The sequence below is a fragment of the Terrapene carolina genome, unplaced genomic scaffold, assembly GCF_002925995.2.
Source record: "Terrapene carolina triunguis isolate 2854851 unplaced genomic scaffold, T_m_triunguis-2.0 Scaffold211, whole genome shotgun sequence".
Classification (NCBI taxonomy): domain Eukaryota; kingdom Metazoa; phylum Chordata; order Testudines; family Emydidae; genus Terrapene; species Terrapene triunguis.
The window spans coordinates 11,883,908-11,907,920 of record NW_020664562.1 but is presented as its reverse complement, the minus strand read 5'-3'; the positions used below and the strand labels follow the sequence as shown (position 1 = coordinate 11,907,920).

General features: G+C 40.8%; 1 protein-coding gene across 1 annotated transcript in view; it reads left to right on the top strand.

Annotated features, from left to right (window-relative positions):
* Positions 1-24,013, top strand: part of LOC113407438 (DENN domain-containing protein 1B-like) — a 259,016-nt gene that overhangs the window by 83,832 nt on the left and 151,171 nt on the right. The window contains exon 4 of the mRNA XM_026655961.1: positions 23,587-23,636. Within this exon, the coding sequence (XP_026511746.1) occupies positions 23,587-23,636 (50 nt within the window). The remainder of the gene's footprint in view (positions 1-23,586; positions 23,637-24,013) is intronic.

The following is a 24,013-nucleotide window of genomic DNA, read 5'->3' as shown; positions in this document are numbered from 1 at the left end:
CCCTCTGCACCATCAAAGATCACACTACCTATAAACGAGGCCCTACTGGAATCCACTGACACTATATGGCAGACCCCTGCCTCCATCCCACCAACATGTAGAAGGGCTGAACCTAGACTTCTTATTTTCCCACCCACAGCCCAACTCTCTTGTGATTGAGGCAGTGACCCAGAGAACAAAGCAACCACAATACTGGCGCACACCGCAAGATAAGGACCTCAAATGACTTGACCTCTTGGGCTGCAAGGTCCCCACTCTGCAATTCAGAATTGCAAATTACTCTGTCCTCCTCCCAAGCTATGACTATGACAATTACAAGAAGTTATTTGAATTTAACTCCCATATCCCAGAGGACAGAAGATCAGATTTTAAATCAGTCCTCGTCGAAGGTCAACTGGTGTCTAGGATGGCGCTACAAGCATCCCTGGACATGGCAGACACAGCAGCTCGTACTACTGCCTGCTGTAGTGACACGCAGGTCTTCCTGGCTGTCTTCATCTGGCATCCCTAAAGACCTGCAAACCAACGTGGAGGACCTTCCCTTTGATAAGGATAAACTTTTTTCCAAAAAAATTGATGAAGTCCTTCACACCATGAAAGATTCCAAGGCCACTCTGCGCACACTGGAGATATTCCCTTCCCTCCCCAGAAGGCAGCGGTATCAACCTTATCAACCTTATCAGAGGCCCCACGCACAACAATATCACCAGCCCCAGTCCAGACCATATGATAATGGGGGGAACCGCAACAGCCCTCCCAGGCGCAGACAAAACCAAACGCAACTAACTACATCCCACACGTCGAGAAACAAACAACAATTTTGAAGGCTTTGGTTGGGGGTCTGCGCAACCATCCCTTGGCACCACCGCTTGCTTGCCCATTTGGCCACCGCCTCCAGTTTTTCCACCATGTCTGGCAACCGGTCACACAGGACCGCCGGGTCCTAGAAATAGTACAGTTGGGCTACTTCATCCCTTTCATTTCATGCCCACCCACCTTTCCCCCTTCCCCGTTCCTCTTCAGGGACCCCTCTCATGAGCAGCTACTTCAAACAGAGGTGACTCATTTTCTACAGCTAGGTGCAGTGGAACCTGTACCAGTACAACATCGGGGAAAAGGGTTTTACTCTCACTATTTCCTGACCCAGAAGAAAGGTGGAGGATGGTGACCTATACTAGACCTACGAAGACTGAACAAATTCGTACGCGTACAAAAATTCAAGATGGTCACATTGGGTACAATAATACCCATGCTGGAACAAGGGGACTGGTTCTCAGCCCTCGACCTACAGGATTCCTATTTTCATATATCTATTCACCTGGCCCACAGACGCTTTCTGCGATTCACAATAGGGCACGACCACTTCCAATATAGAATGCGACCCTTCGGACTCTTCACAGCACGGAGAGTGTTCTCCAAGACTCTCGCAGTAGTGGTGGCCCACCTACGCAAACACGGAATTATACTTTTCTCTTACCTAGACGACTGCCGTATCAAAGGCCAATCATACGAAGAGACATTAGAGGCCACTCGTTTTTCCATCTCCCTCTTCCACAGTCTAGGCCTGCAAATAAACTTCCAAAAATCCACCCGATACCCACACAGCAAATTGAGTTCATCGGGGCTCATCTGGACTCAATTTTGACCAGAGCCTCACTTCCATACACCGGATTCCTCACCATCACACATCTCATACACACGTTATCCGTTTGCCCCAAATTAGAGGCAAGAACATGCCTGCAGCTTCTTGGCCACATGGCGGCCACCACCTTCGTGGTCAAATATGCCAGACTGCATATGAGGTGCCTTCAGGGTTGGCTCAGCTCCATATAAAAACCCAGCAGGCACAGCCTCCACATGATGCTAACTCCTCCAGCAAAGGTATTAGTCTCCCTACAATGGTGGACAAAAATGGGAAATGCATGCATGGGCATCCCCTTCCATCAAAATTCCCCTGTGCTCATGCTCATGACAGACGCTTCCCTGATAGGCTGGGGAGCACACCTGGGAAATCACACAAAACTACACAAATTAGCAAGTAACAAAACACAATGCAACAATTCTTTAAGCCTAACTTACAGGGTACAATGCAAGCAATTTCCTAAACCTAACTTAACTACAGCTATGCAAAATGAAATTACAACTTATCTAGACTAAAAGACAAAATCTAACCTAATAGGGGCACCTTATACTAGGGGTAGTTCCAGAGGGCAGAGTGGTGTGTGCCCAGGATACAGCTCCAAGGGGGGAGGGGGATTTAACTAGTGGTGGCTGCAAGCGGGGTGGGGGTGTGGCTGCAAGCTGGCAGCCCAGGATACAGTCCAGGAAGGCACAGGCTTATTTCTAGCAGCAAAGGCGCTGCAAAGCAAGAAACAGATTACAGATACAGACCAAGGAGTTAGCTTGGGTCTGCCTTCTGGGGGAAAGAAAGCCAGCAGCTAAAACAAAGGGAGTGTGCAAGAGGTTTTTCCTTACCAATCCCCAAAGCAGCAGCAGCAGGAACAGCAGTTTTAACATCAGAGGACACAGAGAGGACTCGATTCGCTTACAATAATCAGGAGATCTCCAGGCACAAATTCGTTGTTCGTGGGAGGGGAGTTAAAAACGGGGGTACATTCAAAAATAAAACGGACCCCCCAGAACCCCTGGCTGATCAGACCAGGTAGCAATGCAGGAAACTTTCTGATGTTTGTTTCAAAAATGCCTGTTCTTAAAGGCAATCTCAGGCAGTTTCCCCGCCAGTAATCCTGATAGGCTCCTTCTGTCACAGGGGAGGAGATACAGGGAAAAACTGCAGGTGAGCATAGAGACGTGCCTGGGCAGAGTCCTGGACCATAGGCGTGAGTTCCCACCTCAGGACTCAAAAGCACATGAGGCCTATGACTCATGCCCAGGATCTCAAAAACACATTAGGTCTTGCAGCTCTGGACATTGCCTACCCTACACCAAGCCCAGGTTTAACAAGGTGATAACAGGACCAACCCTTTGAACATGCAGTAGTCCCACTTAGCACGCAGCACAAGTGGCCATCCCTTTGAGAAGGGCAATGACTCTTGGTAAACAACTTAAGGGGCCCTCCCTTTGAGAAGGGCAGTGGCCCTGGTAAACAACTTAACAGCCAGGGAGGGGCAGCCATTGGAGGAGAACAAAAACAAAATGGAGTAAGGGGACAGCTGTAAGAAACAAAATGGAATGGGGGAAAGCTGTAACAGACAACAACATTGCATAGAGATCACTGCTTCCTACCCGCCTGGGTGTCAGAACACTACCACCAACACACTCAGCAGACACTTCTCACAAGAACACGAATGGGAATTACACCCCACGATACTGCGACAGCTCTTCTCCCACTGGGGCACCCCGACTTTAGATTTGTTTACCACAACACAAAACCACAAATGCCATCTATTCTGCTCCAGAGCGGGACTCGGGACTGCATCCCTCCGAGACGCGTTCCTCATTCCATGGAACAAGACACTCATGTACACTTTCCCACCACTTTCCCACCGGTCCCACTGATATCAAGAGTCTTGTGCAAGACAAGGCTAGGGTCATACTTATTGCCCCAGCCTGGCCCAGACAGACATGGTATCCTTACCTGCTGTGCATGTCCATCCGCCCTCCAAGAACTCTTCCCAACACAGCGGATCTGCTCTCCCAGGGCAATGGTCGGATTCTCCATCCACAACTGCAGAAGCTCCATCTGATGGCATGGTTCCTTCATGGTTCCAAACACACGAACTTGCTTGTTCGGAGCAGGTCCAACACGTCCTTCTGCACAGTAGATAGGACTCCACTCATAAGACTTACCTGCAAAAGTGGAAACGGTTCTCCATATGGTGCTCCAACAGGATTTAATTCGCAATGGCCCTGATCCAGCCAAGCACTTAAACTCATGCTTAACTTTGGACATGTGAGTAGTTCCATTGAGGTTAATGGGATGACACCCTGCACCGCGCCTCTCCCTGATATCCTGGACTACCTCTTACAGCTAAAAAAAAGATGGACTGTTGCTCAGCTCTATCAGAGTACACCTCGTGGCAGTTAATACCTTCCATGACACGCTGGACGCGTTTTCAGCTTTCACCCACCCCACCATAAAACGCTTCCTCACGGGCCTTCAAATCTTTACTCTGAGATTCACCTACCCACAGCTACCTGGAATCTGAACCTAGTTCTCCGGGGTCTCAGGAAACCTCCCTTTGAACCACTGGCTACTTCCGCCATACTACACATGTCCATGAAAGTCGCTTTTTTAGTTTCCATAACGTCGGCAAGAAGGGTCGGGGAAATAAGCGCACTAATGGCCTACCCTCCCTACTCAATTTTCTTTAAAGACAAGATTATGATGCGACTCGACCCCAAATTTCTTCCCAAGGTGGCGTCCATCTTCCATCTCATCAGCCAATACACCTACCTGCATTCTACCCCAAACCTCATAAGAACCCACAGGAAGTGGCATTACATACTCTTGATGTCACACGTGCAATTGCCTTTTATTTGGACAGAACTAAGGCATTCCGTAAATCACCTAGACTATTCGTGTCCACTACTGAATGATCGAAGGGTGCTGCTATTTCCAAGCAACGACTCTCCAAGTGGATATCCGAATGCATTAGGTCCTGCTACTAGACCCAGAATGCTCAACCCCCCAGGGACATCAGAACACACACTACTAGTGTGCTGTCAACATCCGTTGCACCTGTTGCATTACCGACATATGCAAGGCAGCTACATGGGCATCAGACCACACGTTCGCCAAACATTATGCTATCACACAGGAAACTACAGCAGACACCATAGTAGGCCACATAGTCTACCATTATCTACCATTATCAATGACGCAACTCCAAAGTCCCACCAACCATAGTGGGTACTGCTTCACATTCACCTGGAGTGGAGCACCCACAGGGACAGCACTCGAAGAAGAAGAGAAGGTTACTCTCCTTGGGCAGTTACTGACGTTCTTCGAGATGTGTGTCCTTGTGGGTGCTCCACTACCCACCCTCCTCCCCTCTACTTTAGAGTATGAATCAGATGACTCTATGGTAAAGAAGGAACTGAGGGGGTACAGGACGCGTGCGCACAGACAGACCCTAACGACGCCACGAAACAACACCTGAGCATGTGCGTCCCGACCAGGCACTGCTACGGAAGATCTCCGATTAACGGCACCAGGACGCACCATCATCTGGAGTGGAGCACCCACAAGGGGACACATCTTGAAGAACCTCAGTTACTGCAAGGTGAGTAACCTTCTCTTCTGTTTTGTTCTGAACAATTTTGTTGAAAAAAATACAATAGTTCTATTTCAAAGTGCTTTAAAAAAAAAAGCCAAAAAACTCCACCAAAACAAAACAAACCCCCCCAATCCTGTATAATTGTTTAAAAACAAAAAAGGTATCCCTGGAAGAAAATGTAGTAATGCCTTGGTGCAGCACTAAGCCCCAGTAACTGGACAGACTATAGAGGAAATCTGGTTCCACTGAAGTTACTGGCAAAACTATTATTGATATCAATGGGGACAGGATTTAATTCGCAAGCTTTTCCCCAAGCAGCTTTATTCCTGGTTGTCCCTTTAATAAACCGAAAACTCATTGAGAGTGCTCCCTTCATAACATCATCAAATAACAATTTCCCCTGGCAAAGACGTGGAGCTTCCTGCAGGTCATTTTGGGAGTTGCAATTCAGTTCCCCCTAGGAATATTAGAAACAACAGCATGGCACCGATGAAATAGAGAATTGATAAGTATTTCGTATAACTAGTCAGCCAAATAGCAGAAGGATGACACATTTTTTTAATCAAATTTCAGACCGTTATAATGCCTGCTTTTTAAATAATGGTTGGCCTAAGAGGTTGGCATAAGCCCTGAAGAGTAGTGTTTAATATCCCTTCCAAAGTTTTTCCATAATTCATTATGATAACTCTAGATATTCTTGGTATCCATATGAATATCTAATCCCTTTCTGAATCTTAATAAATTCTTGGTCTGAATCTTACTAAGTTCTTGGTCCATGGTATAGTATATTCACTGTGTGAAAAAATATTTTATTTTATCAGTCTTTAGTTTGTCACTTTTTCATTTAATTTATTGCTCCCCTTGTTGCAAGATGGGGAAGTTTCTGGTCTACCTTCTCTAGACCTTCTTAATTATACTGTATAGTTTTATCATGTCCTCTCTTCTTTGTGCCCATTTCAATCTCTTCATGTGAGAGCTTTTCCATGACCTTGCTCATTCTTGTTGTCATTCACTAAAACCTCTCTAATTCTAATATCCTTTTTGAGGTGGGGTGACCAGTAATATGCACACTATTCTATATGAGGCTGCACAACGGATTTACATAAAGGAATTCTAATAGTCTCTGTGTTATTGACTGTCCCATTTCTTTGGTATCTTAACATCCTTTCCAGTTATGAACCATTTAGGCAAGGTCTGATTTCTGTGGTATAACAGATGTCTGCTCTAGTGGTTCGATCCTGCCAAGTGCTGAGCATTCTGGCCCTGATCCAGCAAATCAGTTAAACTCATGCTTAACTTTGGACATGTGAGTCGTTCCATTGAGGTTAATGGGATGACATCTGTGTTGAAAATTGAGCACATGCTTAAGTACGCTGCTGGATCACAGCCAAATTGCTCTGCATCTTACACCAAGTCCTTGGTGTCTGGAAGTATCAGTGAAGTCAGCAGTAATAGAGACCAGAGCAATGTGGAGGAGAAAATATTGTTTTCTGACTTAAATAATAATACAAGCTCTATAAAAGTATGAGTGCTATAAAAAGCTGGATTTGGTTTTCAGAAGACAAACTTGTGTTCTGGACAATGAACATTGAGTCATGTGAAATTCAGTGAAGTATAAAAGAGAGACAGGGTGGGTGAGGTACTATCTTTTATTGGATCAATTTCTGTTGGTGAAAGAGACAAGCTTTTGAGCTTACACTGAGCTCTTCTTCAGGTCTGTGTAAGCTTGAAAGCTTGTTTCTTTCACCATCAGATAAAAGATTTTACTGCACCCACCTTGTCTCTCTAATATCCTGGGACCAACACAGCTACAAGAACACTGCAAACAATAATATATAAAAGACAGCTGTAATAGGCTTGAAATCCCAGCTCCTCACCTGTGAGACCAACACAAGCCCAGGATATCAGGTAGTTTGTACTTCTGTCAAGGCTGCAGAGATGATATGAGGAGATGCATCTCACCATCTTTCTGCCCTTCGTTCTTCTGCACTGATGGGGCATTAAATGCTCCTTTCACATGCTCATGGGAAATACAAGGGTGTTTGCTTCAGGGATGCAACAAATCTTTGGTTTTGTTACTTTGGTCAACCAATCTGAAAGGGGAATTTAAGCTATTGGTGCTGCTCTTATGCTGGTGAGTTGATGGTGTTTTTGTTATCTGGAGAATATTTGTGTCTATGGATTTGAGATTAAGAGTATGTCTACACAGCAAAGAAAACCCCACAGTTGGCCCATGCCAGCCGACTTGGACTCGCGGAGCCCAGGCTGTGGGGATGTTTAATTGCTGTGTAGACTTCTGGGCTTGGGTTGGAGCCTGGGCTCTAGGGCCCTGCAGGGTGTGAGGGTAACAGAGCTCTGGTTCAAGCCCAAGCCCAAACATAGCAATGTAACAGCCCTGCAGCATGAGCCCTGTGAGTCCGAGTTGGCTAGCACAGGTCAGCTGTGGGTTTTTCTTTGCTGTGTAGACATACCCTGAATGTGTCAAACATGGGTCTCTGCTTAACCTTGAAAGTATTCTTTTATTTAAATGGTACTGTCACTGCAACATGTAGGGAAATTTAGGAACTTGCTGAACTTGATCAACATATGGTACCAGCTAGCCTCATTTCTACCAGTTCTTTTGTTATTTTGTTGTTGGTATAGGTCTTAATGACAGTTGTAAGCCATAGTTCTGAATGTAGGGGTTAGTCCACCCTGGGGAGAATCATGACTGGTGTGGAGAAAGTAAATAAGGAAGTGTTATTTACTCCTTCTCATAACACAAGAACTAGGGGTCACCAAATGAAATTAATAGGCAGCAGGTTTAAAACAAACAAAAGGAAGTATTTCTTCACACAATGCACAGTCAGCCTGTGGAACTCCTTGCCAGAGGATGTTGCGAAGGCCAAGACTATAACAGGGTTCAAAAAAGAACTAGATAAGTTCATGGAGGATAGGTCCATCAATGGCTATTAGCCAGGATGGACAGGGATGGTGTCCCTAGCCTCTGTTTGCCAGAAGCTGGGAATGGGCAACAGGGGATGGATCACTTGATGATTACCTGTTCTGTTCATTCCCTCTGGAGCACCTGGCATTGGCCACTGTCGGAAGACAGGATACTGGGCTAGATGGACCTTTGGTCTAGCTCAGTATGGCCGTTCTTATGTTCTAACTTATAGCCTTAAGTGACATCCAGGAAAATGCTTGGTCCAACTCAGAAAATAGCAATGTTCTGCCTGCTAGCTAAACCCTGACGAGGCTAAGGTAGATAATTTCCTATGAATTGCTGACTCCTTAACTTCCTTTATGGCTGAAAAGAATCTAATATTTATTAAGTCAAAAGGACTTAAGGAAAAAATATTAAGAAACTCTGTGTGTGTAAGTAAGGAATGCTTTTATTTTTCTTTCATGCGCAAATTGCAGCTAGTGGAATAACAGCAGTTATTTTTAGCCATTTTATAAATGTGAGTTGCTACACTGAGTTGTTTGAACAGAAGGTTTCCACTTTGCTTTGGAAAACTTGCTTTAGGACAATTATTTGTTTAAATGTTTTAAAAGCAGTGGAGGTCAGTAAGACCCCCATAACATTCAGGTTAAAATGTTCCAAGATGAAGTCTAAGCAATGTCATTTATCCTCTCTTTCACCCCAAAACACACAACAAATAATTTATTTGGGGGCACTATTTTTTACAAAGTGGATGCAGCACTGATGTTCAAAAATCAGACTTTCCTGCACTTTTGAGGACAGGTGGCAACTGCAAGTATACTTATTGTTAGGATTGTGATGGTTTTGTTTTATAGAGCTTTTCCATGAGTTAAAAATGCTGAACTTGATCAGCATATGGTACCAGCTAGCCTCATCTCTACCAGCTCTTTTGTTATCTTGTTATTGTTATAGGTCTTAATGACAGTTGTAAGCCATAGTTCTGGATGTAGGGGTTAGTCCACCCTGGGGAGAAGAGGGAGAAACAGCAGTGTGGATTATGGAAATATGAATTGATTTAAAAAGCAGCTCTCTTGTAATAGAATGGAGCTCAAAGAAAGACGGAGGAGAAGCTGGTGAAAAGACGATGGAATATGATGTGAAAATGATCATTTGAATGCTTTCCTTTTCATTCCCAGCTGCTGTTTCTGGTGAAAAGACATGCATTTGTATATCTTAAGGCTGGGTGAAAAAGGGCCAGATGAATGGAATTACTTGTTAGATATGTTTTCATTTTGAGTCAAATAAATTATGTGCATTTTAATAGACTGTCTGCATTTTAATAGACTGTATGCATATGTTAGCTACTTTTTCTTTATCATACAGCTGTAATATTAGGGACTACATTTTGTAAAAATGTTCTCTTCTGTGTGTGTTCAAGTAAGTGTACAGTATTAACTTAATATTTGACAGTCCTTCAGATACAGCCTTCAAAATTTAATTATATTAGTGGTTTGACCTAATCCTATAATCCTCAGTAATGTGCAAACCAAAGGGGGAAAAATGAAGTCCATGGTCAGGTGTTGGATCAGTGATGATGAATCTTTTAGACCGTCATTTTGAGCAAGAATGCCGAAAATAGTTACCTGGTGTCATTCTTAATAGACTTCTATTGCTCTCACTCCACTCCAGTTTACTGCTTACTTTTCCCTTCATTCTACTCTTCTGCTACACTGTCTTCCCTCCCTTTTCAGTTCATTCTTTCTATTTTAGCCTTCATTGTATTGACGTATTTTGTCCCTCCACTGGTGATTCTGTCTCCCTCAGCTTCAGGCCATCCACTGGGGGGGTGTTCCAATTAGCTCCGCCTCTCTGGATATTGGACATTGAACGGAGTACTCTGCATCACTTGGATGCATAGATGTGTCTCTACTGTTCTGGGGTTGGGAGTGAAAGAGTAAGGTCATCTAATTGCTTCTGCTACCACCAGGGCAAAGTGTAACAGGTTTTACGCTATGCTCATGAAATGTCTTTCCCCACTTGCTTCCCATTTCCACTTGATGGTCCTCTCATCTTCATTTAATCTCTTTTGTCCTTTTTTCAACTTCAACTATGAGAGCAGTATTTTGCATTGAAGAACACTGGTTCTCCCCAGTTACCACAATTTCATTATTGATTCTAATTAAGTTGTATGATTCTAATTATGCTATGCTATAATAAAATTATGCATGACCTACATTGTCTGTAAAAAGTAATTAGAATCCCCCACCCATAGCTGCTACTCTAATTTTGTGTGTTGCATTAGTAATGTTGTTTGTTTGCTCCTGTTCTGCTTCTGAAATGTTCCTGGATAAAAGTTAAATATCAGGGGGTAGCCGTGTTAGTCTGTATCTACAAAAACAACAAGGAGTCTGGTAGCACCTTAAGGTGCTATCAGACTCCTGGATAAAAGTTGATTTCCTTTAAAACTTAAGGGAAACTTCCTTATTTTTTTAACTACTATAATTTAATTGTGACCAGATCTGTCTCATCTATCTGCCTGTAACAACATGAATGTTATGTTAAACACTACAGCCTTTGTGCTGGTGATGTTTGATAGGAGCCTTGAAACAACTTGTATTGGTTGTCAAAAATCTGTTGTTTCATTGGTCGCATAGCCAAAAGGCTCAGAGCTCTTGATGTACTCCATTGGAGAAATACTATTTACAGGGAAAAAACCCAGTATCTGATTTGTAAAGATAATAAGTTTAGCAATCCTGTACCTTCCACCCCAGGCAGTCCCCTTCTTCTTTCTCTCGATATTTTATTTTGGACCTAATCCTGAATAATGATATGTCCCTTCAGCTCTTTCCTTCAATGGGAATCGCAGGTGCTCTGCTGTTTTTAGTATTAGGCCCTTTTATGGGACAATAACCAGAAATAGTGGGGGTATGATCCATTTTTGACTCTCACTACTATATACTACTACTCACTAGGAAGTGAGACTAGTACTCATTAACAAGAAAAAACTAAAATTCAAATTTATCATTTAACTTGAGACAAAGAAAAATAAACATGTTTGGGGTTATTTAAAATAGTGGTTTCAAATATTTAAAGTGATGAAAACAATACTTTAAATGTTAGATTCTGATCTTATTTCAAAAATGTACCTTCTACAGTAGCTTATTAAAATGTATTGTGATTAGTTACAACTAAAACTATGCTACTAGATCTAGACCATGTATTTTCAGAGTACATCACTCTGGCTGTTTCCTAAATGTTTTTATCAGTGTTAAATCAAGAATACTGATGTGGCTCAGTTTCTTTTGCAGATGATCTGTACTGTTAAACATAGTATACTTTTATTTTATAGTTCAGTTGTACTCTGAAAAGTGACTCTGTGAAACTGGCACATTATTACCGACCTGTTTTTTGAGAGTATTCAAAGTAATATCTCCTTTACTGGCTAAAATAAGTGTTTACTGAGTGTACTCTTTGCAGAACCAATACAGATATGGGAGAGTTGGCTGGATTCTGTTGTCTCTTTTGCATCATAAACCGAATAGTTAAGAAAGATTCTTTATTATTATTATTATCATTTGGGCCCTGAAAGAACCCAGCCTGAATTTCTGATGTCGGGATAAGGGGATAAAAAGTCCTTTTACTTGTAAACCTGAGCAGTTTTGATCTGAAAGTCATTGTGGGTTCAGAAGCGTGGAATCCCTTGATGCTATTCTTACAATCGCTTTTCAGAGTGAAACCACTGCTTTAACATGGAGTTCTGAATATTTAAAGAAAGTAATAAAATTTGTGAATACTTACTCTGAGCCACTAACTTGAAATCTTCGTAAATGAGATTACAAACATTACCAACATAAACCAATACCCATATAGGAACTAATTAATTAAACGTTGTGCTCTTCTGTGTGTATTCATTATATATACACCACTGAAGAGACAAAGGAGAGCTTTGCAAAAATCCTACTTTGTTAACATTGGTTAAGCTCTACAAGTCTCAACTTTGGGAACCTCGAGGCTTGTGTACGTGATGCTGCAGTCCAGTCCAGTGTGATGTGTAGAGGGCTCTAAAGTGTTGTACTATAACTGCCCCATGTAGTTCCTGCTGGGGCAAATGAAAAGATACCTAGTTTGTGTTACTGTAGTCCTGTGTGATAGTGAGAACAAGGTACCTTTTAGTTCATGCCAGTAGAGTCTACATGGAACAGTTAGAGCCCAACACTTCAGCGCGCTCTGCAAATCACACCTCTGTAGTCCGGACACTGGCGCCTTATAGATGGGCCACTGGCTGCCACCAGTATTTTGAGGATCATGTCAATTATGTCGGCTCTCAATGCTTAAAATGTTTGTGGCTATCTATACTAGAATGGAGCTCAATCAGTATTAGGAACAGTGGGAAATTTTGACCAGACTTATGTGATGTTGTATATTAGTACCCTCTCTGCTTGTGGAGAATGGTGAAAGGATTCTAATTACATATGTATGTTAGATTTATGTTGTACTTCATGAAACATTCTGCAGACACTAATTACCTTTTTATCTTTAGTTTCAACTGCTTTTCAGATCAGTTTGTGAATAAAGCCAGAGATGCTGTCATTGAAGCGGTATACTGGTGAAGACACCCCTTTTCATTTACTGGATGATAATAGAGGAATGTTTATTATCTTTTAGCAAGTGGAGAGCCCAGAGTATTTATGCACCAGCAAGCAACTTGGAAATTTTCTATCTTAAAAGATAATTATTGCTCACATAATAATCTATACAAGTGGCATTTGATGGAAGGGAGTACTCCCTTTTCCCCCCCACAATCCCCAGACCTCCCATACTGCTCAGGGAATAAGAATCTCACAAGCCAGAATCAAGAAAAAAAATCAGTAGAAGTTGCTTGTGGATGCATGATGTAACAGACAGACTTCGGACTTTATTATACTAGCCCTGCAGTAACACAGTGGTCTTTATCATACTCGTGTTTGTTCAACAATAGTTACAACAGTTATTTACCTCTGTCTGAACATTCTCTAGTGGAGAAGTCCTTTGTGGAATGCAGTGTTGCTAACTCTCATGGTTTTATCATGAGTTCCATGGTATTTGGAGCTGTTTTCTCAAAGCCCCAGCTGCTTGACTCAGTTGATTACATAAGAATTCCAGAGTTTAAGAAGAGTAAGTTTCTGGTAATTGTGCTCTGAACAAATAAAGTGCTATAAAATGTTAATAAAATCAGGTGGCGGTCGCACAGGAAGCCTTAATTCTGGCATTACCTAAATTTTAAGTGCTTAACTCTGCAACCTTAACATTCTTTTAATGTAGTTTTTTATATGTAATTTGTCAGGTTTATTAAAAAAAAATTCGAAAAAACCCAAATTCCAAATGTGGAACCATGGTTCATCTGCAGAGTTCAAACCTTTAGCTCCACCATGCAGACCTCAGCCGCTTGAGGTAACAGTAACTGATAAAGGATGACAGCCTACTGCTGCTGTGTGGGCCATCTACCAGAGGGAAATGAGGCACACATTTTGTCAGTGCATTTCATAGCTATTTGCTGCCTGCAGAGAAATGCTGACACTCAGGAATCCTTGTTCTGAGGGAAATATACTCTAATGATTACAGACTCTTCTTCCCCTGACCCCTTTAGTCTGTCCCGGCCCCCAGGCCCTATATCACAGTCCCCTGGCTCCAGACCTCAGACTCCCACCTTCTTCCTCTCTGCTCCAGACCCTTACCCTAGTGTCCCCTCTCACCATCCCTTTGCATTCTAGCAGGGTGGATTTGATTTAAATCATGATTTAAATCACTAGTCAGGAAGACTCAATTTAATCATGGATTTCTACGTAAAAGTGCTTTCTTGTTGGTTGTTATAACCTTAATACATATTCTTCACAACTCAGAGATAGATGTAGGTTTCATTTTTAGAAGGTACACACTATACATTTTTAAAGTGATTTATTTTGAAAACTTTTCAGATTAGTTTTACAGCTCTATCAGAAAATGAATGATTGTTTGGTTATTTCATTTACCAAAGGTAATTGAAGCAGATATTCTTGAAGTCAGTGGGAGGTGAACTATCTCCAATTCAACAGGTTAATCATTCATATTTGGAGGATTTTCTTGCCATGCTGTATTAGGAGGAGAACATCACCAGACAGACATTTAAATTGTTTTATTTAACTAAAACAACAGCGTTATGTATTCTGGATTTTTTTCTTCAACAGCAAACATATAATATTTTAATAAAACAAGCATATGAATTTTTGAATTTAAACATTCAAGTTTTTTAAAAATCAAGTTTATTTTTGTTAAAATTGTTTTTAACTAAAATAGTTAAATTATTAAAACAAAAAAACAAAAATTAAATAGTCTGTCAGCCAGGTCAACATGAAAAACTTAAAATATTTGGCTTCTACAGCTAACTCAGTTGTCTTCACCTTCATTTTCCTGTTTGTTCATAATCTGGAAAAGAAAAACAAGCTTTCCTGCTTTTTCAGGTCCCATTCTCAGCTTGGAATGAATTAGTTCAAAGGAAGAAAATATTCTTTCTACACCGGCAGAAGTAGCTACTACTGTTAAAAGTGAGATTATCACTTCAACAGTCTCTGAATCCAAGTGCTTAAGTGACTTCCACCAGTTCACTGGTGTGACTTCCTTTAAAACATCATCAGCAAACATATATTTCTTGAATGGTTCTTATTCCCAAACTGGGTCTCTTTTACGTCCTGCTGCCATTATAGGTTTTCCATTCTAGTGAGAGAATGGTATGGTAGATCTCAAATCAATGAAGGCTACACTCAGAAAGACCTCAAGACTTCTGGAATATGCTGCTCAAACATTTTCACTTTTGTTTCTACTGCCTGTCCCTCCCTCCTCACATTTATCTCCAGACTTCCTCTCCTTGTCCAGATCTATTCTGCCCCCAACAATCTTCTATTCATTGAACTTTTTGAAACTTTGCACTTTTAGGGAGACGTAAGGGATTGACTCTGTGTACACAAATTTGCAGAGGGACAATAGGGTTGAGGTCTGTTATTTCTCACCTCTATATATTATTTGTTTATTTATTTAAAACATTTTTGCTGTTATCAAACATGTTATCTCTGGAGACACAAATCCACAGTTTGAGAACTGCAAAACTAAACATCTCTGATGGTATCTTCTAGACTGAGCACTGAGTCCCATTGGGTAGATAGGAAGATTAACCTAAATAATCTATACAGAAGCCCCTGGAACCCCATAAGATTGGGTCCCTAATCCATGAACTATTGGATTTACAAAACTTCTCTTAAACATTACCTGAATATGTTGTCTCATACTATAGAATTAGAATTTATAATCCCTATTCCATGATGAGATATCTTTGAGCTATAATGTATCTTAATTAAAACTATCTTTAGATAGATGTTTTCCTCAAAAAGCATTTTATCAAAAAAATCCGATTTAAATAAAAATAAATTATTGTTTTTTATCCACCCTGCATTCTAGTCTGTTTATTCCTTCTGTTTCCTCCATGATGCCTGGTCTGAATAGGGAGAGCATTGAGAGCTCAGGAGAGACAGTCACTCTGCTTTAGTATCCTGTGCCTGGTACCACAGTGGCTCCTGACTGCTGGGAGGAGCAATTGTAGGGCAAGTGCAGTTCTGCTCTGGCAGCCTGGGCTGGAGCATACTCAGTGTAGATGGAGTCTCTGTGGAATTTAGCTTCCAGAGTCTAACAAATCTCTAATGACCATGTACAAACTGAGATTTTTCAGAGGCTCACAATTTGGTGGTATGGCAAGAGTGATTAGGTTATTTTTATTTTCCTCTAAATTTCAGTGGGCTGTTCTTGTTCTTTTTTTGTTTTTAAAATAAATTACTATTTCAATAAAAGCATTTCCTTTTGAGATAAAATTATCCCTTTTTAGGGTTGGATTTGTAGAAAAAGCAATCACTTAGTTTTTTCATGTATCTTTTGCCCAGATTCACACAGATGATTGTTAAAGGACAATGTTATAAATCATTCTGTGTTTGGTAGCATTGTACCAAACTTAAAGAAAAATGCAAATTAGTGCCCTAATATTTGAAAATATGAGCAAAAGTTTGTTTCCCTTTTTCTGTTTGCCGATTCCTGGTTTAATATATAAAACAACCTTTGGCACGCGGCTCGCCAGGGTAAGCACCCTGGCGGGCCAGGCCAGTTTGTTTACCTGCCGCGTCCAAAGGTTCAGCCAATCACAGCTCCCACTGGTTGCAGTTCGCCGCTCCAGGCCAATGGGGGCTGCGGGAAGCGGCGCGGGCCGAGGGATCTGCTGGCTTTCAAGGATTTAATTTGGATTTTTTAATGTTCTAATATTTTTAGCAGAAGTAAATGATAATGTCTTTGAAATATAACAGAAGGGTTTGTTTTGGTTTTTTTGCTGGGAATTACCTGATAAGGTGTACTGAGACCTTATCTCTGTACTATTAACAATGTCGCTAACTATCCTGCTTCCATAGAACAGTGTAGTTGTCTGACCAGTGCATTTCTCTTGCATGCAGGAATTGTCAGGTTGGGCTACATAGCTCTCTTCCTTCATCTTTCCACGGCTAGGGGATATTTTTATGATTCTCTCTTCTCTGCTCTCCTTCTGTTAGGTTCATGCTGCTCGCTGCTCTGTGTGTGTCTCATACAGAGAGGGTGACCGAGAAGCCAGCAGAGAAAGATCAGAAAGAGGACTGAGCTGCCTGGCTTTGCATTGGCTGTCTTATGTGGCAGTATCAGGATTTCACTCTCATAGGGGCTTAATGGTGAAGGGCTCAAATGTGAGAAGTTTGGCCTTGATCCAGCAAAGAACTTAAGCATGTGCTTAACTTTAAGCATCTGAATAATCTCACTGATGTCACTGGATCAGGTCCAGGTGCTTAAAACAATAACAGCCTTCAGTGTTGTTTCTTTTAATGGTCAAAGGAGGAATAAAAAACATGGTAGGAACTTTGAAGAAAGGAATTGGTGTGGGGAGGGGAAAGGTTGGAAGAAGGTTGGGTTGGTCCCAAGAAAGGAGAAAATTGGGAGTTAGAGGGAAAGAGACACGGGGGAGTTCCAAGAGGGGAAAGAGCTCAGGGGCAGGAAGACCAAAGGAAACACCACCAGGATAACATCCAAACAGGGCATTTTACAGTGGAGAAAGAGAGAAACTGGGAATGCAAGGAGGAAGCAAGGAAGAATTGAGAGAGAAATAGGTGAGATGTACTGGAATACAGGAGAGAACAAAGAGCAGGACCTAACTAGCAGCAGCTGTATTCAGCAATATGGGAAAAAGCAAGGAGGTACAAAATAGAATGGGGTGGGTGTGTAAGAGGTAAAGGATTGAGAGAAGAAGAGTTGCTTCCTTTCGAAAAAGGGAAAAGGAGGTACAGAAAAATGAGAGAGTTTAAAAAAAAGATTGAGGGGGAAAAAAGCCTTAGGCAGAAATGAGAAAAGGAAAAATAACATGGTGAGAAAGAAAAAGGAAATAACGAAATAGAATAAGTGAGGGGGTAGTGGGGAAAGAAGATGTAAAAAACCTGTCACTTCTAAGTTAGTGATTTTTATTTATGCTCCTATATGTGATAATATTTCCCTAGCAGATGTCCTATCTCTCTGCAAGTTTATGGGGATGGTTAGTTATTTTGAGCACCTGTTATATGAATATTGTTGGCTATCTTATCTCAGTTCTGTAGTTAAATAATTGGTGTTGTCATGGTTGCTACTTTTAAAAAAAATATATTTCTCCCCCTCCCCTGGGCAACTCTGAAATGTTTCTGGAGTGGACCTAGTGTACCTGTCTCTTGGTGTAGGATTAATCCCTTCTTCCTAAAGGGACACATTCTCTTTTCTATTCCTCTGCTTATAATTAGGGTGGTTACCTAGCTGAGGGTCTGCTTGCTTTCTTGAGGCCCAGTCTTGTGTTGTGGATCATACACCGAACCAGCTGGAATGGTACGGTTCCTTAAAAAGAAAAGAAGTTTGAACTGAATGGGAAAATGGATTTTCCTGCCTCTGATGAAGTTCAGTTCTGGATAAATAAAGCTTCCCTGCTAGGAAAGATAGAGGTGCTTCTAAAAAGCCAGTCATCCCTGCCCCCAACCCTCATCCATCCCATTAAAATACACCAGATTGTACATACTAGCAGCATATATTATAAAAAGAAAAATAAATAAATTTCTCTGATGGTATAACTGCAAATCCCCACCCAACACATTTTAAAAGTTATTCAGTTCAAACAGTGTGCTGTACCAAGTAACATGCTTAGTATAGTTTTAAAGAATCAAGTACAAAGAATTCTAGCAAGTTCACCACACTCAAATTTGGTGTAGTATTAGGCCTTGTCTATTTGGGAAAAATTTGTCAGTTATACTGGTGTAGTTAAACTCTTCCAAAGTGTCATAAACTAAGCTGGAAAAAGGCACTCTTATATTGGAATGAGACTGTTTACATAGTGGGTTTTGCTGGTATAACTATATTGGTTTAAATTCACACCTAAGCTACATTGGTATAACTTTCCCATGTAGACAGCGCCTTAGTCTCCATTCATTTATAGTTAGACGCCAGAGTTTTTTTTTTAAAGAAAAATATAAATTTGTACATTCCCAAGTTACCTTTCCCATCAGTATGCACCCCTTTCTGGTATACAAGCTTTATTGTTTAATGTAATAGTCTCTCCTTTCAAGTTGGTAAATCAACTATCAAAATTCCATTATGCATTTCAGATTCCAACTTTCGGAATATGACACAACTTGAACTTCTTTGTTTATAGAGGGTCATAAATCTGCTTTTTAGGATAAGATTGGGGTGAGTAAAGAATGTATCCTACAAAACCTTTATGTATTGTATAGACATTATGAGTGAAATCCTGGCTCTGTTGAAGTCAATAGGAGTCTTGCCATTGACTTAAATAAGGCCAGGATTTCACCCTATATTTTTAGCCATTTGTGGTGTTCTGGTTGGGAAGGGGATATTGAACAACATTTTAGTACTTTTAGTGTCTGACCAAGAGAAAATATGATTGATCTACTCTTGATGATTGTTTTTACACAAAATGAAGATTAATTAAAGTAGGATTTTGCATTTCTGAGTATTGATCTGTGTAACTTAATGAAAATCCTCTTCTCTTTGATGATGACTGTAATTTTTAAAATTCCAGCCTTGTCCTTCCTAGCTAGTAATGAATAAGGCTAAATTTTAGTCACTGGTATTTTTAGTAAAAGTCATGGACAGGTCACGGTCAGTAAACAAAAATTCACAGCCCGTGACCTGTCCATGACTTGTACTATATACCCCTAACTAAAACTTGGGCCAGCTGGTCGCAGGTGCTCTGGGAGGGCAGTCCGGAGCCGCCACGGGTGCTGGGGGGAGGTGGGCAGCAGCTCCCCAGAAATGGCCGGCATGTCCCTGCAGCTCCTAGTGGGAGGGAGGGCCGAGGGGCTCCAGGTGCTGCCCCCACCATGAGCGCCGGAACCACAGCCAATGAGAGCTTCAGGGGCAATGCCTGCAGGCAGGAGCAGCACGCAGAGCCTCCTGGTCCCTCCACCTAGGAGGTGCAGGGACATACCAGCCGCTTTCTGGGAGCCCTCCAAGGTAAGCGCTGTCCCGCACCCCAACCCACTGCCCCAGCCCCGAGCACCTTCCCACACCCAAACTGCTGCTGCTGAACCAGCTGCTGCAGAAGTCATGGAAGTCATGGAAAAAGTCACGGAATCTGTGACTTCCGTGACCTCCGTGACAGACACACAATGAATGTGATGCCAGTCATCTAACCAGAAGAGCAGACCAGTAATATTTTTCAAAGGCAATGCCGTGAGTTGGCAGCAGATTTCCTACAACAGATGGTCATCGTCACCTGTGCATTAAACATCATTCTTATATTCCTCAGCTCTACTTGCTTTGGATCATGCATATACCATGGTGATGGATGCCATATAATAATAACCCAGATAGATAGATGTACAGTTAAGCAAGAAAAAGAAAATCACTCTTATATTTCGGGTGCCTGCCGTGGCTTTCTCCACAGAAGCATAGAGATCTATGTTTGTGGGAAAGCTGGAGGAATGGTAAGGTGTGGTCAGTGAAATTGTGAACTGCCAAGAATTACTGGACTATAACCCCAATGGGAGGTGCAATATCTGCTACAACATTATATAAATAAATAGACTATGCTGAGATGCTTCATTCCCTGCCTCTGGAATGAGAAAGTGACTTTCATTCCCCTTCTACTTGGGCTTTGCACAGAGGACTGGAATTTCACCCATAGTGTGAGATATTTCAGGAAAATAAATCTACCCTTTTCGTAGTTGAGGGATTTTTGAAGCTTGCATAACTACACTAGTGGTTTTGTTAATGTTTATATGTATATACAGAAAGTTTTCTAAAGAGTGAGGTAGTTGCCTGCTGTTTTAACAACAAAGTTAATTTATTTATGCAAATATATGAGGTTTCCTATTTTTAAAGGCAACAATGTTTTTTGCTTTTAGCATTAGATAATACATTGCAAAATAATTTTATTTCCCAAGTTAAACAGTATATACTCTTCTGAAAGCACCCAAATCTAGCATTACAGTTTCCATAGATGAAAATAATCCACTAGAAGCTAGAATCAAGGATATTTCTTGTGTTTGAAGATTCATGTAACTTTTTCATCAGAAAAGAATAAATATTTGTGTTAAACCTTTAAAATAAAAGGGGATATAAATTAGTGTAGTGCTCCTTTTCTAATGAGTACACATCTTTCTGTCCAACAAGCAGGTATGTCTTAGGTACAGGCCCCTGGAAACGAAGATTGATTAGAAAACTGAGTTCAAGTTTCATTCAGGAGAAAGGGTCACTGTACAATAAGTGTCAATTTTAAATATGTTTTAATACTTAATATGCATGAATACATGTATAACATGATTATTTGCAATTAATACACCCCAACAGTGTTTAGAAGACACCTAGAAAGCATCTTAGATGCATCTTATTTTCCTCCATTTTTAAAATCTGAATAGCACCTGTAATTAAGGGAGAAAACTGAGCCCTGGAAGCTAGGTAGGACTTCCATCTATTGATCTGTGTAAACCCAGCTTACACTGTCAGGGGAGAAGCAGTCAACTGCTGAGCTGCTTTGTCACTGACATAAGCTGAGAGAGGATTTTTTTGTCTATACTGTTTATACACCAGTCTATAGACCTGCTGGCTGGTTGAATTTTAAAGAGTGCGGGGGTTTAAAGACTTGTCCCCTGAGGGATGCTCCTGCCAGTTGGGAAGCGAGCTGAGGCTGTGTTTTGCAGAAGTTGTGTGTGTATGTATGTGCCGGTCGGAGTGGGGGAGGGGTGGGAGGCAGAGCAATGGGAAAGTACTGTAGTTCATCTGAGTCTCAAAAATGTTGCAAAATGTACTTTATGTTCTGTTAATATTTTTCTTTTGTTTCCTTCCTTGTGCAGTAATTTATTTTTTTTAAAAAAAGCTCCAGTGGGAAACTTAGATGAATATTGGAAATACATTTCCCTCCCTATTTTAAATCAGTCCTATAGTCACCAAGCAGCAATTAATATTGTTGATAGTAAGACAAAAATGATGTTTTAAACTAAGATGTATATTAAAAGTGAAAATGGTTGAAGGTGGCAGGGTACCTGTGTTGAGCTTTATTACCTGAAGACCCAAAATTTAAAAATGAAATTATTTCTTTGAAAGAAGAAAATTAAAATTTTGTGAGCCTGAAAGAATGATTTATTTGAAAATTAATACGTTAGAAGTTTGGACTGTTTTTTCTTTAGTTTGTGTTTTTTGGTTTTGTTTTATTGCTTGTTTTCTACTTTGTGTGTTTGTGTGTGTATGTTTTATTCCCTGCAATTTCCACATTGGCCCTTCCCTGCCAGCCAAAACTGAGACTGAACAGCAGTCTCTTTGGAGAATATTATATGTGCTACTACATAGAAAGAGATTTTCCATAATCAAGAGAATTAGTATCCTTCCCCAAAACACAGCATATTACTTTCATCCCATTCTTTATCTCTGTTATCACACACAGTGAGAGTCCCAAAGCTGCTCCAGAACTCAGGAATAATAGGCTTTCTCATTCTTACTGTATGTACTAATGTAGTGGTCTACCAGGACACACACTATATCCTTGAAAAAAGCTGTAAACATTTCATTCATGCAATGTTTACAGAGTTATGAAATATACAGACCTTGCTGGTTAATATATTAATATTTTTCCATGTGTGTTTTACACTGTGTAAAACCAGGCAAATACTTAAGGTAAGGTACGCATTCAGTGCAGTGCACAGGAATTTAACTGCATGACTTTCAGTATATGGTAGTTGCTGTCCCATCCTGCAAAGTGCTCAGCATTCTTTCACTTGAGTGAGTTTTGAGGGTTCGCAGCACCTCGCAGGATCAAGCACCTAAATCCCCACCCTTGGCACTGGAAGTTTGGAACCTGCACACTCAATCCTGCAAACACTCACTTAGTGGGATGACTGATATGGGTACCTTTATGCACATAAGTGCTTGCAGGTTTGGTATAGTAAGCAAGTGTTGCACGTCACTGACCCAACTACATTTCATCATCAACAACCTTCCTCCTACATTTAAACATTTCACAGAGGACTTGTTTTCCCAACTGGTTTGCTGGAAGCAAGAAAATAAATACAGTAAGATCAGTGTTATACATTTATTCAGATTTGCTGACAGCTGATCTGTTAGCTCTGATTTTTCTAGAGAGAGGTCTTGTACTTCTTAAAAACATTAGGACGTTTTTATATTTTAATTAACACATTTTATTTGCCACTAAACAGCTTCTTAAATAAAAATGTGCAGAAAAGAAACACAGTATCCATTACATGATGGTCTGAACACTGCAGGAATGGTCTTACTTTTAATTAATTAATAATGAGGTTTGCTTGTGAATGCCTTACTGCTCTACTGAAGAGATAACCATATAAATTTCTTCTTTGTACCAACAGAAGATTTTCATCTTTTTCAGCATTTGACTATGAAACACATATAGAGTTGTTATACCTCTCAGTAATTCATTCTGCTGCCAACTTCATTCCCTTTTCTCTGCCTGCATTTTAATTGAAACAACATTTGTATTTTTGAGCCAGGATCTGTCAGAAGTCCCTGTGGCTAGTCTGTGGTACAAGTAGCAGCAGACGTGGCTTACCCATATGGTGCAGTGCTTCTTGTAAAATCCATATGGCCTTGTTGAAGGGAATCCCAGCGGGGATGTGAAGGGTGTTAATACCCTTCAGGCCAGGCCTTTCCCTCCTGGGGCTTCTATGGCATTGTCTTTGCAATCTGCCAAAGCACAAACTTAATTCCTTTTTAATAATCAATTATTTCAGTCCAGGAACGTGTGCTATATTTCTTGCAACCAAATATTTCTTTAAAATGGTTTTTCTAGCAAACAGTATAGCAGAAATACTTAAATAAACTGTCATTTTAAAATCCTAATGTTATTTCTTTAATCTGTATTTACAGGAGGTGCTGCAGAGTGTGCCGAAGTTCTGCTTTCCTTTTGACATTGAAAGGTTTGTGGTACAGTGATCATTTATTTAAAAATATTTAACTCAATGTATTCTAAATTATATATCTGTTTACTGAAAATGAAAATAACTTTTTGAAAGTCTAGACTTGAAGAAATAAGAACAAAATAAAATGTATTTCATCCTCTGGTCTTGCACCTGGAGGTGAAAAGAATAAACACTAAACATTTTTTCCTTTGTTCTCCAAGTATGTATTTAGGTACTAGTAGAAAAACATTACAGTATAATACACCCTTGCTAGGATTTTAAGAATTCTCTTTTGATATAGAGCTGTATCCTGGCTCCCAACTTCCTCCAGCCCAATTGTAAACACCATCTGTGTACTATAAAGATACAAGATAGTTAGTTTCCTCCCAATATCA